At 65.5% G+C, this 14,201-nt stretch overlaps 2 protein-coding genes across 2 annotated transcripts; one reads left to right on the plus strand and one right to left on the minus strand.

Annotated features, from left to right (window-relative positions):
* Window positions 1-1,101: 1,101 nt before the first annotated feature.
* AZU1 (azurocidin 1) lies at window positions 1,102-5,641 on the minus strand. Its single transcript, XM_004441449.3, has 5 exons — window positions 3,858-5,641; window positions 3,424-3,580; window positions 2,966-3,107; window positions 2,084-2,317; window positions 1,102-1,525 (listed from the first exon to the last, which is right to left on the minus strand). The coding sequence occupies exons 1-5, from the start codon at window positions 3,913-3,915 to the stop codon at window positions 1,328-1,330; spliced, it is 789 nt and encodes a 262-aa protein (XP_004441506.1). The 5' UTR covers window positions 3,916-5,641; the 3' UTR covers window positions 1,102-1,327.
* A 1,587-nt stretch (window positions 5,642-7,228) lies between these two features.
* Window positions 7,229-14,016, plus strand: PLPPR3 (phospholipid phosphatase related 3). The gene is made up of 7 exons (XM_004441374.3): window positions 7,229-7,673; window positions 11,042-11,227; window positions 11,307-11,436; window positions 11,516-11,711; window positions 11,805-11,862; window positions 11,948-12,121; window positions 12,600-14,016. Exons 1-7 carry the CDS (start codon window positions 7,599-7,601, stop codon window positions 13,965-13,967), a joined length of 2,187 nt encoding a protein of 728 aa, XP_004441431.1. The 5' UTR covers window positions 7,229-7,598; the 3' UTR covers window positions 13,968-14,016.
* The last annotated feature ends 185 nt before the right edge of the window (window positions 14,017-14,201 follow it).

The raw sequence follows: 14,201 nt of genomic DNA on the forward strand, positions 1-14,201 counted from the left end.
ACTTATGACTCATCTTCCAATTTAACGTCCACCCCCACACGGTTCAACCGCCTAAGGCACGTGTGAGAAGTCGAGGCGGGGCCCGCCCACCCCCAAGGAAACCGACTTTCTGGGGCCCCCCGAAGCTCCAACCGCCGACGAGAATGTGTCCACCCCATATGCAAACACTGTTCCACCCCCATGAGGTCTTCTCAGGGCATCGAACCCAGGTGCCAGGACCTTTTGCACGGCTGCGTAATATTCCCCTGGTGGGTGAACCAGAGTGTGTGCCTTTATGGGCCCCTCCTGGGGACACCGGCTCGTCTGCAGTCTCTGAGCCTCACAGCCACGTGGCAGGAACCACCCCGTACCCTCGCCGTCTGCAAGGTGACAGGTGGGGTGACCCCCCAGGGGTGGTACCTCCGGCTCAGATGCCCCTACATGCACCCCTGCCGAGGGGCGTCCCAGCTGCCCGCCCAGGAGCCTCCTCCCACGGCTGAAAAAACTGTGTCTCCGAGGGGGTTTGCACGAATTTCTCATGTAACCAGTGAGGGCCGGGCGTTTCCCTGTCTTCAAGAGCCCGTTGCTGCGGACCGTCTGTCTGTTTACGTCCTCACCCATGTTTTTACTACTGGGCTGTTGTTGTTTTCTTATTTATTTTAGATGCTTTTTATATATTAGACTTATTGAAAGTATACTTTATATATTTTTAAGTGTATATGAAAATATATAATATGTAACATAGTAATATACAATAATATACATTATTTAAATTTTTATTTTAATACAAGTTTTATTTAGCTCAATAAACTAGAATATAGGATATATAATTGTATTTATTACATTTGATATATTATTTTTATATGATTATATTTTGTTATTTAATGTTTATATGTTAGCTCTTTATTATGCACGTTGACCTCCTGTGGCTCAAGTGGCGAATCGTCCTCCACCAGTTCCTCCCGTGTCTGTGACTTTGCTGTGCGATACGAGGCAGTGAAGGGCGCCTGGAATCTCAGACTCGGGTCCAAAGCCACCTGGGCTGTGTGACCTCAGGGGAGTCACCTGACCTCTCTGAGCCTCGCCACCCCTCTGCCAGGCGGAGGTGACAACAGCCCCCGTTCTCAGCGGATTCAGCGAGCGGAGGCCACCCGGGTGGAGGACACCAACGCCGTTGATGTTTACTGACTCCCACCCCGCCGCGGCCACATAAAGCAGAAGTCGGGCGCGAGGAGAACGGGAATGGCTTCTTTATTAGAGTCATGACCACGAGGGCCGGGGTGGGGTGGGGTTCAGGCCCAGGGGGACAGGGGCGCACGAAGAGCCACAGGACACGGAGCGTGGGAGGTCACAGGCCCCCCATGGGCTCGGTGGGGGGCCCCTCAGGCCAGTGCTCCTGTGATGGGGTGTTCAGAACAGAATCGATCCAGTCCCGGAAGAGCGCCACGCGGGTGAAGAAGTCGGGGCCCCGGCCGCAGGGCCCCAGGGTGAAGGAGGCCACGCCATGTGCCAGGCCGTTACAGACAAGGGGGGTGCCCCTGTCACCCTGGACGGGCGGCAGGCGGGTCAGGGCACCCTGGTCCCCACTCCCCCCCAGGACCCCTGAGTTCTGACAAGGTGACCCTTTCTTCTTCTCCTGCAACCTACAAATCTGTTCCAACCCCAGGCCCTTTGCATGTGCTGTTCCCTCTTTCTGCATGCTTTTCCGCCCACCTTTGCCTGGTTCACTCCTACCTGAGGTCGGGGTCCCAGATGCCCCCAGGAACTTCCTGACCCCCCAGGCTGGCCAGGTGGCCCCCCAGCATTTGCAGTGTCCTGAGCATGCCCCTGGCTCGATCCATGTCTGACACTCCCACCACGGGGTCTGGGAGCTCCAAAAGGGCGGGCCTGCTCCGTCTAGTCCCCGCTGTGTCTCCAGCCCCACCCCCCACAGGACCTGGCACACAGCAGGTGCTCAATAAATACTGACTGTTTCTCACGCTGTTAAAATGCACCAATGATGGGAACACCCAATTCTAACTCCACGATCAGTCGCGGGGTCCTCGTCCTGGACTCGCCTCCTCCCGCCACGGGGAGCCCACGCTGGGTCGCCCCCGGCCCGTACCTCGCAGACGCCGCCCCGGCGGGTGAAGACGCGGGTGCAAATGTTGTTGGGGCGACACCGGTCCGGGGGCGTCACGGTGACGTTGACGACCCTTGGGAAGCGGGAGAGACGCCCCCCGCGCCGTCGGGACCCCCAGCCTGCCACCTGGCAGCTGGTGCCGGGTTCCACCGTGGCGTTCTGTGGGGGCAGCGGTACCAGCGCCACGTCGCTGGTGAGATTGGCCTCGCGGTCCAGCTGGGGAGGGAAACCGAGTCAGGAGAGGGAGGAACTGGGGACCGGAGCGGCAGCCATGTGCATTTTGGGCTGTAAAGTGGTTTGGGTTCGAACCCCAGCTTGGGCGGTAACCGGCTGTGGGATCCTGGCCAAGTGGCTGTACCTCTCTGGGCCTCTGGTCCTTCCACCGCGGGAAATAAATAATCAGTAATTCTCACCACGAAGGCGGTCGGGAGGAAGAAACAAGACCCTGAACAGAAGGGCTTTCCCGGGAAACGCAGTTAAAACCGCCAGGTACCCCCATCGCAACGGCAGAAAATTTAAAACATCGTAATCCTCGGTGCCAGCAAAGATGTGGACAGACGGGCAGTTTTGAATTCTGCGGGCGGGGAGGCCTGGCTATTCTGGCCGCCCTGGGGAATCTTTGCAAGGAAACGTGTACAAAGAAGTCCACTGTGGTTCTGTCATGTCAGAAACGTCTGGAAACAACCTAAGTGCCCACCGACGGGAGGCCGGGTGAGCGGACTGTGGTTTGTCTGTGCGCTTCGCTGTGTGATTTAAGCCGCCGGGCTCCATGCGTGTGGCTCCTCTGTCCCTTAGCCCCTCAGACCGTCAGCTCCCGTGCCCCCTCGTCTCCGCCTGCCCCCCTCGTCCCCTCCGCCCCCGCACCTGCAGCAGCAGCAGGTCATTCAGATTCTCCTGGGGGTCATAGCCGTTCTCGCTGATGCTCCTCACGGAAAACCTCTGCCTGGAGCTCTCCTGCCTCCTCAGGTCGTAGGCCCCCAGCACCACGGTGACAATCCCGGGGTTCCTGGGAGCAGGCGGGGGCGGAGGGAGAGACACCAGGCTGGGGCAGCCCTGGGGGGCTTGTGGGGAAGCCCCCAACCTTTCACTTCTGTCCTGGGCCCCGGGTGCTGAGGCAGGGGGCAGGCTTGCATATAAGGCGGGAGTCACCCGCCCGCTGGCCGCAGCCCAGGGGCCACGGGGAGCCCAGCCCGGGGCGGGGGGCGCCTCCTTCCTTCCACAGCCGCGTCTCCCTTCTGTGTCCAGAGCGGGAGACAGAGACCCTTCCCCTGTCTGGGGTCCCCCATTTCCCGCTCCGAGCCCCTCCCTGAGCCCCCCCTCACCGGCTTTGGAAGCAGCTGGCGACTGTGAGCACGAAGAGTGGGTGGACCAGGGCGCCCCCGCAGACGTGGCGCCCCTGGTTCTGGAGGGAGACGAGGAACGGGAACTGCTGCCTCCGGGCCTTCCTGCCGCCCACGATGTCCGCGCGGGCGGCCGAGCCTGGCGGGGCGGGGGTGGGGGGCAGGTGCGGCTCCCTGCAGTCTCGGTCCCATCCCGGGGGGACCCCCGCCGCCCCCTCCCTGTTCCCTCAGAGGACAGGTGGCCCCGAGCCCCCCGCACATCCCGTCCAGGGCTGCTCAGGGCCCGTCTGGCTGTGTGGCCTGGGTCAAGTCGCTTTCCCTCTCTGAGCCTTGAGACCCCCTGGTCCCCCCACCCTGGCCCCTCCCCCTGCAGGGGCCCCCAGCACAGACGGGACACTGGCGTGCGGGGCACTCACCTGCCCTGGCGGTCGCCAGCAGGACAGCCAGGAGGGCCAGAAATCTGAGCGCCGACATGACCAGGGAGGCTGGGGTGGTTGGGGAGGGCGGCCGCCTTTATACCCGGGGCCCCGGCCGTTGGCAGCAACCCCCACGGAGCCCGGGGCAGCCCCTCCCGGCGGGAAAACGGGAAGTTGCCAAAGACCTCCACCGCCAACTGTTCCCGGGGCCTGGCTGGACTCCTCCTCTGCCCCGCTCCGTGACTCAGTTTCCCCTCTGGGAAATGGGCCACACCTCCAGGTGCGTGGGATGGTGATGTGAATGAAGTGTCGGCCAGACCCAGCACACGGCCGGGACGCAGTGGACGCCTGACACATTAGCAGAATTGTGAAGGCTGCTCACAACGCCAGCTTGGGCCTCGGTTTCCCCAGCCTGAGCGCCGGGGGCCCCGCCACACACCCTGGGGGTCTGCAGGGTCTTCAGAGGTTTGAGGTACCCAGGACCCGGGGGAGAGCTGGGGCCAAGGGGAGAGCAAAACGAGATTGGGTGTCTAGAACATGTAAAGAACTCTCACAAATTAACAACAAAACGACCAACAACCCAATAAAAAACGGGCGCAGAACTCAAACAGACGCTTCTTGGAAGAGGATACACGAGTGGCCAACAAGCCACGAACAGATGCTCACGATTATCGGTCATTAGGGAAACACCAATCAAAGCCACAGGGGGGTGCCACCAAACACCCACGGGGACGGAGAGAACGGAAAATGCAGAAAATGATGAGCGTCCTGGAGGATGTGGAGAAATCAGAGGGCTTGGGCGCTGCTGGGGGGTGGACGACAGGCCAGCGGCTCCTCAAACAGTCGGTCACCGAGTCATCACATTTCTCAGTAGGGACGCAAATGGACACTTGTACACGCAAGTCCACAGGGTACCGACCCACGGGAGCCAGAATGTGGACACACATCCACGGACGAGCATGTCCACCCACACACTGGAGTATGACGCAGCCATGAAGAGGAGTGAGGCCCTGACACAGCCACACCGTGGATGGACCCTGAACACACGATGCTCAGTGAGAGAACCAGACACAGAAGGATGCACGGTGTGTGATCCCATTGATGTGAAATGTCCAGAACAGGGACATCCACAGACAGAAAGTGGGTTCATGGGTGTCAGGGGCTGGGGAGGGGATGAGGGTGACTGCTAATGGGGACGGGGTATCTTATTGGGGTGATGGAATGTTCTGGAACTAGACAGAGGTGATGGTTGCATAATTCTGTGAATGCACTAAAAATCACTGAATGGTACACTTTAAGATGGCTAATTTTATGTTATGTGAATTTCACCTCAATTTTAAAAAGGGGCTTATTTCCAAGGAGAAACCGAGAGGTTGGGCTGGTGGTGGCCCCGAGCCTCAGAGACACCAGTTCGTGGGGGCTCTTCCAGGGCGGCTTTCCCTCCCAAGGGGAGATCTGGGGAGGGTTTGGGGTGCAGGGTCAGGGTGGACTTTGGGAGACTCTGCCCAGCCCAACTGTCGGGGTCCCGGGGCTCAGGCCTTGTCCCTGCCGAGCCTCCCGGTCCCGCCGCTCGGCAGTGTCCCCCCAGCCTGCTTCCCCAGGGCACAGCGGGAGACAGGACAGACCCGGAGCCCACAGGGCCGTCCCTTCCCAGCTGGGTGACCTCCGGGGCCCGTCTCTGGGCCTCAGTTTCCCCAAGTGTAGAAAGAGGACCTGAACACCCCCCCAAAGCTGTGGGGAGCGAGCGTGTTAACACGTGTAAGAGGTTTTCAGCAGCCCCCTCCCGCCTGCTCTGAACTCCCCGTGGCTCCCTGGTGCCCCAGCTCAGGTGCATGTCACCACGGCCGGGCCTGCCTGCCCTTCCCCACCACCAGATCCCACAGGAAGCAGGACCCCCCCCTCAGGTCCCCCCACACCCTCTTCCAGACGCCCCAGCTGTCAGGAGGGTCCCCCAGGACACCCCTTCCTGCTCCTGCCCCCCCGGGGGCACCTGATTGCCCCACTTTCGTCTCCTCCCCCACCTCCCGAGGGCTGTTTGTGGTCGCCTTTCGACACCAGGATTCCCAACCGGCCGCTGCACAGGCTCCACCCTGGCGGGCTGGGGAAACTGAGGCCGGTCCGCCGCCAGGCCTGGGGAGAGGTCTAGTGACCATTTACAGGTGAGGACACTGAGGCCCTGCAGGATTCGAACCCCCTGGAACCCACCCTTAACCACACACACAATCTTCTTGGAAAACACAGGAGCTGCGTCTCTTTTAAAAGCAGAAGGGCCACAGCCGGGAAGGAGACTGCCTGTGAACGGCTGAACAGGAACAAAGACCAGCGGCGGCAAACAGCAGGCGCTCACTTAATGCAGCCCTCCCTCAACCCCAGCTCCAATTAGACACTTAACTGCGGGATGGATTGTCGGGTCTGCCCCCGTTCCCAGCGGCTCCCCAGGGACGGCTGCGGGCCAGGTGGAGAGCAGGTGCCCAGGAGATCCCGAACAAATGAACCAAATAAATCTGGGGCCTGGTGACCTTGGACGGGAATTTCAGTTCCCCGGGCCTCAGTCTCCCCATTTGCAAAATAGGAGGTCAGCCAGCCCCAGCCCCGCAGGGCCGTGTGTGGCGAGGAGCAAACAGCAAGCGCTGCCTAAGTGCGCATCACGTAAATTCTCGGTGAGGGCCCGACCCACCGCCCCCGCATCCCGGTCATCCGGGGCCGTGCGCCCTGGCCGGGGTGGGCCTGGCGAGGGGCTTGGACCGGCCGAGCAGAGTGTGGACCCCGCGGGCGCAGGGGGAGAGGGTGGGCGGGGCGCGGGGACGCGGAGCGAGCGCGCGCGCCCCCCCCTCCACTTTCCTTTGTCTCCCGATGGCTCGGGCGCCCCGGGAGCTCGCCATGGAAACGCGCGCCGGCGAGCGGCGGGCCCCGGGGAGGGGCGCAGAGACGCGCGGAGACGGGGCGGGACCCGGAGAGACCCTGCGCCCCGCACCGATGGGGCCCCCGCGGCGCATCCGAGAGGCCCGGGGGGGGAGGAGCCCGCAGACCCCGGCCTCGGTCCGCGCCCCCGGGAGACGGAGACCCCCGAGCCCCGGAGGCGGAGGAGGCGCGAGCCGGGGAGGCGGGGACGGCGCGCCCGGGGCCCGGGCCGGAGACGGACGCGCGCGGCGGCCCCTTCGCGCGGAGACAAAGAGCCCCCGCCCCTCGAGCCGCGTCTAGGCCGGGTGGGCGCGGGGTCTCGGGCAGCGGGGTGCCCTCCCCTCTCCTCTCCTCTCCGCATCCCCCCATCCCCGCCCCCGCGGGGGAGGGGCCGCGCTTTGTGCTCGCGTCGCAGCCCCCGCCCGCCGCCGCCGCCAGCTCCGCCCTGCGAGCGCGGGCGCCAGGTGAGGGGCTGCGGCCGGAGGCCCGACCCACCCCGGCCGGGACCCCGGACCCCCGTCCCCCCGAGGCCCCCACCCGAACGCGGCCCCGGGACCCCTACGCCGGGCCGGGCCATCCTCCTCGCCGAGTCCCCTCCCGACCCCCCATCCCGGGCGCGGGGGTGCCCTGCATCCGGATCGCTGGGCAGGGCCGCAGTGCCCGGGGAGCCCGCGGCGACGCCCCCTCCGCAGCCTCAGTTTCCCCGGGCGGTCCTGGCGCATCCTCGCCCGCCCCTCCCCCGCAGCCGCCGGCACCGGGTTCCCCCCGGCTCAGTCTGCGCCCCCCTCCTCCAGCGCGGCTTTGTCCCCTCCGGCCGCGGCCTGTGGCGCCCGCGGCACCATGATCGCGACCAAGGAGAAGAATAAAAGCCCCAAGGACAGCATGACGCTGCTGCCTTGCTTCTACTTCGTGGAGGTGAGCGGGGGTCGCGTGGCGGGGGCGGGGCAGAGGCCTCAGTCCCGATGGCCCCCCTCGGCGAGCCCACGCCGAGGGACAGGGGCGGGCACAGGCCGGGTCAGCCTGGGGCCGGGACACAGCCAGGGGGCCCGGGGGTGGGGGTCAGAGGAGTTGGGCTCTGCAGGACGAGTAGGAGTTCCGGAGGCGCAGAGGGTGTTCGGGGCTGCCGGAACGGCCTGGGCGAATGCCGGGAGGTGGGACCTTCCGCTGGGGTCCAGGTCGGTGGCTGGCCTGGAGGGGCTGGAGCCGGCGCTGGGGGACGTGAAAGGGGGTGGGGGTGAGGTGTCAAAGCGGGAGGGGCCAGGCAGGGCGTGGAGGGGCCGTCCCCAGACCCAGCCACAGCCCCTGTGGAGGGTCCCCAGCCGGAGGCCCAGCCCAGGCCAGCGGGCCCCCCACAGGCAGAAGATCTAATTATTTTTCAGATTTGCATTTAAATCCCCATTACAATAGGTTAAACCTTCTTGGGGTTCCCACGTCATGGGGGGCCGCTCCCTCCCAGGAGGTCCCCCTCCCATTTCCCAGTCCTCTCAACCTTGTGGTCCTATCCGGCAGACATGTGTCCCTTCCTGCACCACCTTTTAAAACACGTTTCTACTGTTGGCTTTTTTCCAGCAGTAATGGGAGATCTTTGCTCATGTTGTCCCAGGAAAGGGCATCCCTGTCCCTTTTCACTGCTGCGTAGTACTCCAGCATGGAGGCGCACACCCCCCACCCCCCCACCAGGCAGCTGGGCACTCGGGGGCTAACAGACGCTCCCATGAGGAAGGCCCTTTGGCCTGTGTCGCCCCGCACCAGAGGGAGCTTATCTGCAGGAGAATCCCTGGGGAGCAGGGTGTGGTCACTCCAGAAAGACCCCACATCCCCCGAGGAGCCTGCAGCATCCCCCACGCCCTCGTGGGTGCCTGTTCGCCCCCAGGCGTGTCGGCACCAAGTGTCAGCGGCCTTTTGGCTTCTGACCAACCCGGTGGTGCAGCACTGCGTCCCGGGTCTCCTTTGCATTTCCTTTCCTGCGAGCGTTACGTTCATTTTTTTTAAGAAGACACATGCACGCACCAAGTTAAGGACGTCGGCAGGACGTTCCTGAACGTGGATCATTTTCTCTGGGTCCGATGTGCTCTCAGGGGTCCCTGGCTTTCAGCTGAGGGTCTCAGAAGCAAGAAGAAGGTGGTGGGGTCCAGGGAGGCACTTACGGGCCCTCCGGGGGTGGCGGGGGCCCCACCGCCTCTGCCGGCTCCTTCTGGGGTGGAGGACGGGCCCCGAGGCTCGGACAGCTGTGGGGGGTGGACAGAGAATTAAACCGAGCCGACCCTCTTGCTGGAGAATTTGGCGTCTTGAAGGCTGTGCCCAGGCCCCGCCTAAGACCCTGTCCATGGCCCAACGGTCCTGCCCGGTCACGCTGATGGCAACCGTGGGAGGAATCGTTGCAGCTAATGTTGCCGAGGGTACCTGTGTGCCGGGCACTAAGCGCTTTCTGTATACTGACTCTTCCCGTCCTCGCACTGGAGCCCTGAGAGCGGCGACCTAGTCATTCCTGTTTTCAGTCGAGGAAACTGAGGCACGGGAAAGAGAAGGAGCCTGGATGCGAGCCCAGGCAGGTGGCCGCGAACCGCTTCACTCAGCTGCCTTGGGTGTTGTACCTGCATGCAGCAGGCGCTCAATCAATGCTCCCTGGACACCGGCCCAGCTCCTACAGACCCAACTTGGGCGTTTCCCCTCCGGGAGCCCCCGCCGGGGCTGGGCAGAGGGCTGAGTGCACAGCAGGAGTCAAGATGGTGGCCTCTCGTGGGCTTCAACCGTGCCTCAGTTTCCTCGTCTGTAAAATGGAGGTGGGGGCCTCCCGAGGCAGCCAGGCCCCTTAGACACCCACATCCTCTCCGGTCCCTGTGGTGCCGGCCCCTGCCTGGCCCCTGGGCGGTTGAGTTTGAGACCCTTGGACCAGAGGAGGCAGGACCCTGGGAGGGTTTGCTTCATCAGAAGATTCCCCCTGATTCCACGCTCAGTGGCACCAGTGAACGAGTGAGTGAGCGAGGGAGGGCCGGGCCCCGCCTCTTGCCTTCCTCGGGCGGCCGTGCATGTGACGGGGTCAAGAACAGCTCAGCTGTCTGCTTTCCGGAAGCTCCATCTCCCCATCTGTACCTCCTGGGCGGCGTGAGCATGAAGGAATGTCACGTGTGCTGTGTGCCCAGCTCGTGGGGGGACACGGCCAGGGTGTGCAGAGGGACAGTGGCACGAATGAGCGACTTCACAGATTCATTCATTCAGCACCTGCCGTGGGCCAGGTTCTTGGGGCTGAGTGGTAGATTGGCACATGGGGGTACAGGGTCCAGAGGAAATAAAGTGGGGCAAGAGATGGAGAGACGGTGGCCAGGGAGGGGCCCTCAGAGGAGGGCCGGGGCACCAAAGGGATGTCCAAGGGTATCCGTCCATCCCTGAGAGGAAAGGCCCAGAGGCAGGAACGTGTTTGCTGTTTCTAGGTTGTTCAAGATGGCAAGGCTGGTTGGAGGAGAGGAATGAATGGATGAAGTGGATGGGTGGGTGGATGGATGGATGAATGGGTGAGTGGATGGATGGGTGGATGGATGGATGGATGGTGGATGGATGGATGGGTGGATGGGTAGGTGGGTGGATGGATGGTGGATGGATGGGTGGTTGTGTGGGTGGGTTGGTGGATGATGGATGGGTGGGTGGATGGATGGATGGATGGTGGATGGATGGATGGATGGTGGATGGATGGATGAGTTGGGTGGATGGATGGGTGGGTGGATGGATGGATGGTGGATGAGTGGGTGGATGATGGATGGATGGATGGATGGATGGTGGATGGATGGGTGGGTGGGTGGATGGATGGGTGGGTGGGTGGTTGCGTGGGTGGGTTGGTGGATGATGGATGGGTTGGTGGATGATGGATGGGTGGGTGGATGGATTGGTGGGTGGGTGGATGGATGGGTGGGTGGGTGGATGGATGGATAGATGGGTGGAGTGCGTGGGTGGGTGATGGGTGGGTGGGTGGATGATGGGTGTGTGGATGGATGGGTGGGTGGGTGGGTGGGTGGAGGGTGGATGGTGGATGATGTGTGGGTGGATGGATGGGTAAATCATGGATTAATGAATGAATTCCTGGGTGCAAGAGTGGCCGTGACGGCCGGCTGGATCGATGGATGTCACACAGATGGGTGGGCAGGTCACCGGGGATGAACAACCTGGTGAACAGGTGAACTGCAGCGTGCACAGGTGGACGGGTGGGCGAATCGGGGGATGGGACTGGGCTCGTGGGCCAATGACTCCGGAGCGAGCGTGGGCGACCCTGGCCAGCCGTCCCCCCGCAGCTGCCCATAGTGGCGTCGTCCGTCGTGTCCCTGTACTTCCTGGAGCTGACTGACCTCTTCAAGCCGGCCCAGGTGGGCTTCCAGTGCTACGACCGCACGCTCTCCATGCCCTATGTGGAGGCCAACGAGGAGCTCGTCCCGCTGCTCATGCTCCTGAGCCTGGCCTTTGCCGCTCCCGCGGCCTCGGTGAGTCCCAGCGCCCGGGGTCTGGGCCGCGGCGGGCGCCCGCCCCCTGGCGGCCGGGCTGAGCGCCTGCCTGTCGCAGATCATGCTGGGCGAGGGCCTGCTCTACTGCCTGCAGTCGCGGCTGTGGGGCCCCGGCGGGGCCGAGGGCAGCATCAGCGCCGGCGGCTGCAGCTTCAACGCCTTCCTGCGGCGCACCGTGCGCTTCGTGGGTGAGTCGCGGCCGGCGCCCCAGCCCTGCCCGGAGCCCGCACGCGGGTACCCCGCCTGGCCTGACCCTCCCTCCCGCAGGCGTCCACGTCTTCGGCCTGTGTGCCACGGCCCTGGTGACCGACGTCATCCAGCTGGCCACCGGCTACCACGCGCCCTTCTTCCTGACGGTCTGTGAGCCCAACTACACGCTGCTGGGCACGCCGTGCGAGGCCAACCCCTATGTCACGCAGGACATCTGCTCCGGCCACGACGCCCACGCCATCCTGTCTGCCCGGTGAGCCCACCCGGCCGCGGCCCGTGGAGCGTCCCGGGAAACTGAGGCTCGGAGGGTTCCCAGGCCCGCGGGGTCACTGGACGCCTCTTGCAGGAAGACCTTCCCGTCGCAGCACGCCACGCTGTCGGCCTTCGCTGCCGTCTACGTGTCGGTGAGTCCCAGCCGCCCCCGCCCTCCCCGGCCCTGCCCCCACCGGCCCCCGAGGATCCGCCACCCTGACCCGCCGGCCCCCCCAGATGTACTTCAACTCGGTCATCTCGGACACCACCAAGCTGGTCAAGCCCGTCCTGGTGTTCGCCTTCGCCATCGCTGCGGGCATCTGTGGCCTCACCCAGATCACCCAGCACCGCAGCCACCCTGGGGACGTCTACGCCGGCTTCCTCATCGGGGCCGGCATCGCCGCCTACCTGGTGAGGGGGCGCCACGCCGGGGCGCGGGGTAGGGGGGCAAGGCGCCCTGGGGGGGGGAGGGGGGCATAGGCGCCCAGGGAGGTCTGGGGCACAGGCGCCCGGGGGCGGGGCGGGAGGGGGGCAAGGCACCTGGGGGAGGTCTGGGGTGGGAGGGGGGCACAGGCGCCCCGGGGGAGGTCTGGGGGGGAGGGGGGCCCAGGCGCCCGGGGGAGGTCTGGGGGGAGCCTGTCCCTGTCCTGGGGCTCTGATGAGTCCTGTCCCCTGGATGCTGGGTCAGAATCTCGTGGGCACAGACTTGTCTAATGTGCGGAGTGAGTGGCCGAGGCTGGACTTAGCCATGTTGGCAACACGGTGGGCTCCCCGCTCAGACTTCCCCACCGAGAGCCAGGCATCCCCTCAGACTCCACGGCAGGTCTGTCGCGTGTGGGGACCCGGGTCTCCGGCCGCCGGCCTCACGCCCTGCCCGTGTCACCCCCAGGCCTGCCACGCAGTGGGCCACTTCCAGGCGCCGCCCTCGGAGAAGCCGGCTGCCCCGGCGGCCGCCAAGGACGCGCTGCGGGCGCTGACGCAGCGGGGCCACGACTCGGTGTACCAGCAGAACAAGTCGGTGAGCACCGATGAGCTGGGCCCGCCGGGGCGGCTGGAGGGCGTGCCCCGGCCGGTGGGCCGCGAGAAGACCTCGCTGGGCAGCCTGAAGCGGGCCAGCGTGGACGTGGACCTGCTGGCCCCGCGCAGCCCCATGGGCAAGGAGAGCATGGTGACCTTCAGCCACACGCTGCCCCGTGTCAGCACACCCTCGCTCGACGACCCCGCCCGCCGACACATGACCATCCACGTGCCGCTCGACGCCTCGCGCTCCAAGCAGCTCATCAGCGAGTGGAAACAGAAGTCGCTGGAGGGCCGCGGCCTGGGGCTGCCCGACGAGGCCAGCCCGGGGCACCTGCGGGCGCCGGCCGAGCCCATGGCCGAGGAGGAGGAGGAGGAGGAAGAGGAGGAGGAGGAGGAGGAGGAGGAGGAGGATGGAGAGGAAGGGGGGCCGGCCCCGCCCTCGCTCTACCCCACCGTCCAGGCGCGGCCGGGGCTTGGGCCTCGGGTCATTCTCCCGCCGCGGGCCGGGCCGCAGCCGCTGGTGCACATCCCTGAGGAGGGCGCGCAGGCGGTGGCCGGCCTGTCCCCCAAGAGCAGCGCGGCCGTGCGGGCCAAGTGGCTCCTGATGGCCGAGAAGAGCGGGGCCGCCGTGGCCGCGGCCCCCGCACAGCCCCGCGTGGCCAACCCGCCGCGGCTGCTGCAGGTCATCGCCATGTCCAAGGCGCCGGGCGGGCCGGGCCCCAAGGCGGCCGAGACGGCCTCATCCTCCAGCGCCAGCTCCGACTCCTCGCAGTACCGCTCGCCGTCGGACCGCGACTCGGCCAGCATCGTCACCATCGACGCACACGCGCCCCACCACCCCGTGGTCCACCTGTCAGCGGGTAACGGGCCCTGGGAGTGGAAGGCGGCGGGCGGCGGGGCCAAGGGCGTGGAGGGCGAGGGCGGCTACGAGCTGGGGGACCTGGCCCGCGGCTTCCGGGGCGGGCCCAAGCCGCCGGGCTTGTCCCCCGGCTCGTCCATCAGCGACGTGGACCAGGAGGAGCCGCGGTTCGGGGCCATGGCCACCGTGAACCTGGCCACGGGCGAGGGGCTGCCCCCGCTGGGCGCGGCCGACGGGGCGCTGGGCCCGGGCAGCCGCGAGTCCACACTGCGGCGCAAAGCGGGCGGCCTGGCGCTGGGTGAGCGCGAGGCCTCGGGCGAGGCCGAGGCGGAGAGCTACTACCGCAAGATGCAGGCAGCGCGGAGGTTCAAGGACTGAGGGCCGGGCTGGGGCGCAGCCGCTGGTCAGGCCCCGGGGAGTGGGGCCCGGGGGGGGGGCAGCATGGGGTGGGGTGCACGCGGGGCCGGGCGGGGGCATCTCACGGTCACACAATAAAGGTCCATACTGGGGTCTTGGCTCCCGAGTCGTCTTGGTCTGAGGGCCCGCGGCCGCGCCCCAGGCCCGGGGTCCCCAGCCCCACCTGCGTCGGCTTGGGGTGCTCTGGGCTCTCAG

Source organism: Ceratotherium simum, chromosome 39 (genome assembly GCF_057802395.1).
Source record: "Ceratotherium simum simum isolate JZ-2026a chromosome 39, ASM5780239v1, whole genome shotgun sequence".
In the NCBI taxonomy this organism is placed as follows: Eukaryota; Metazoa; Chordata; class Mammalia; order Perissodactyla; family Rhinocerotidae; genus Ceratotherium; species Ceratotherium simum.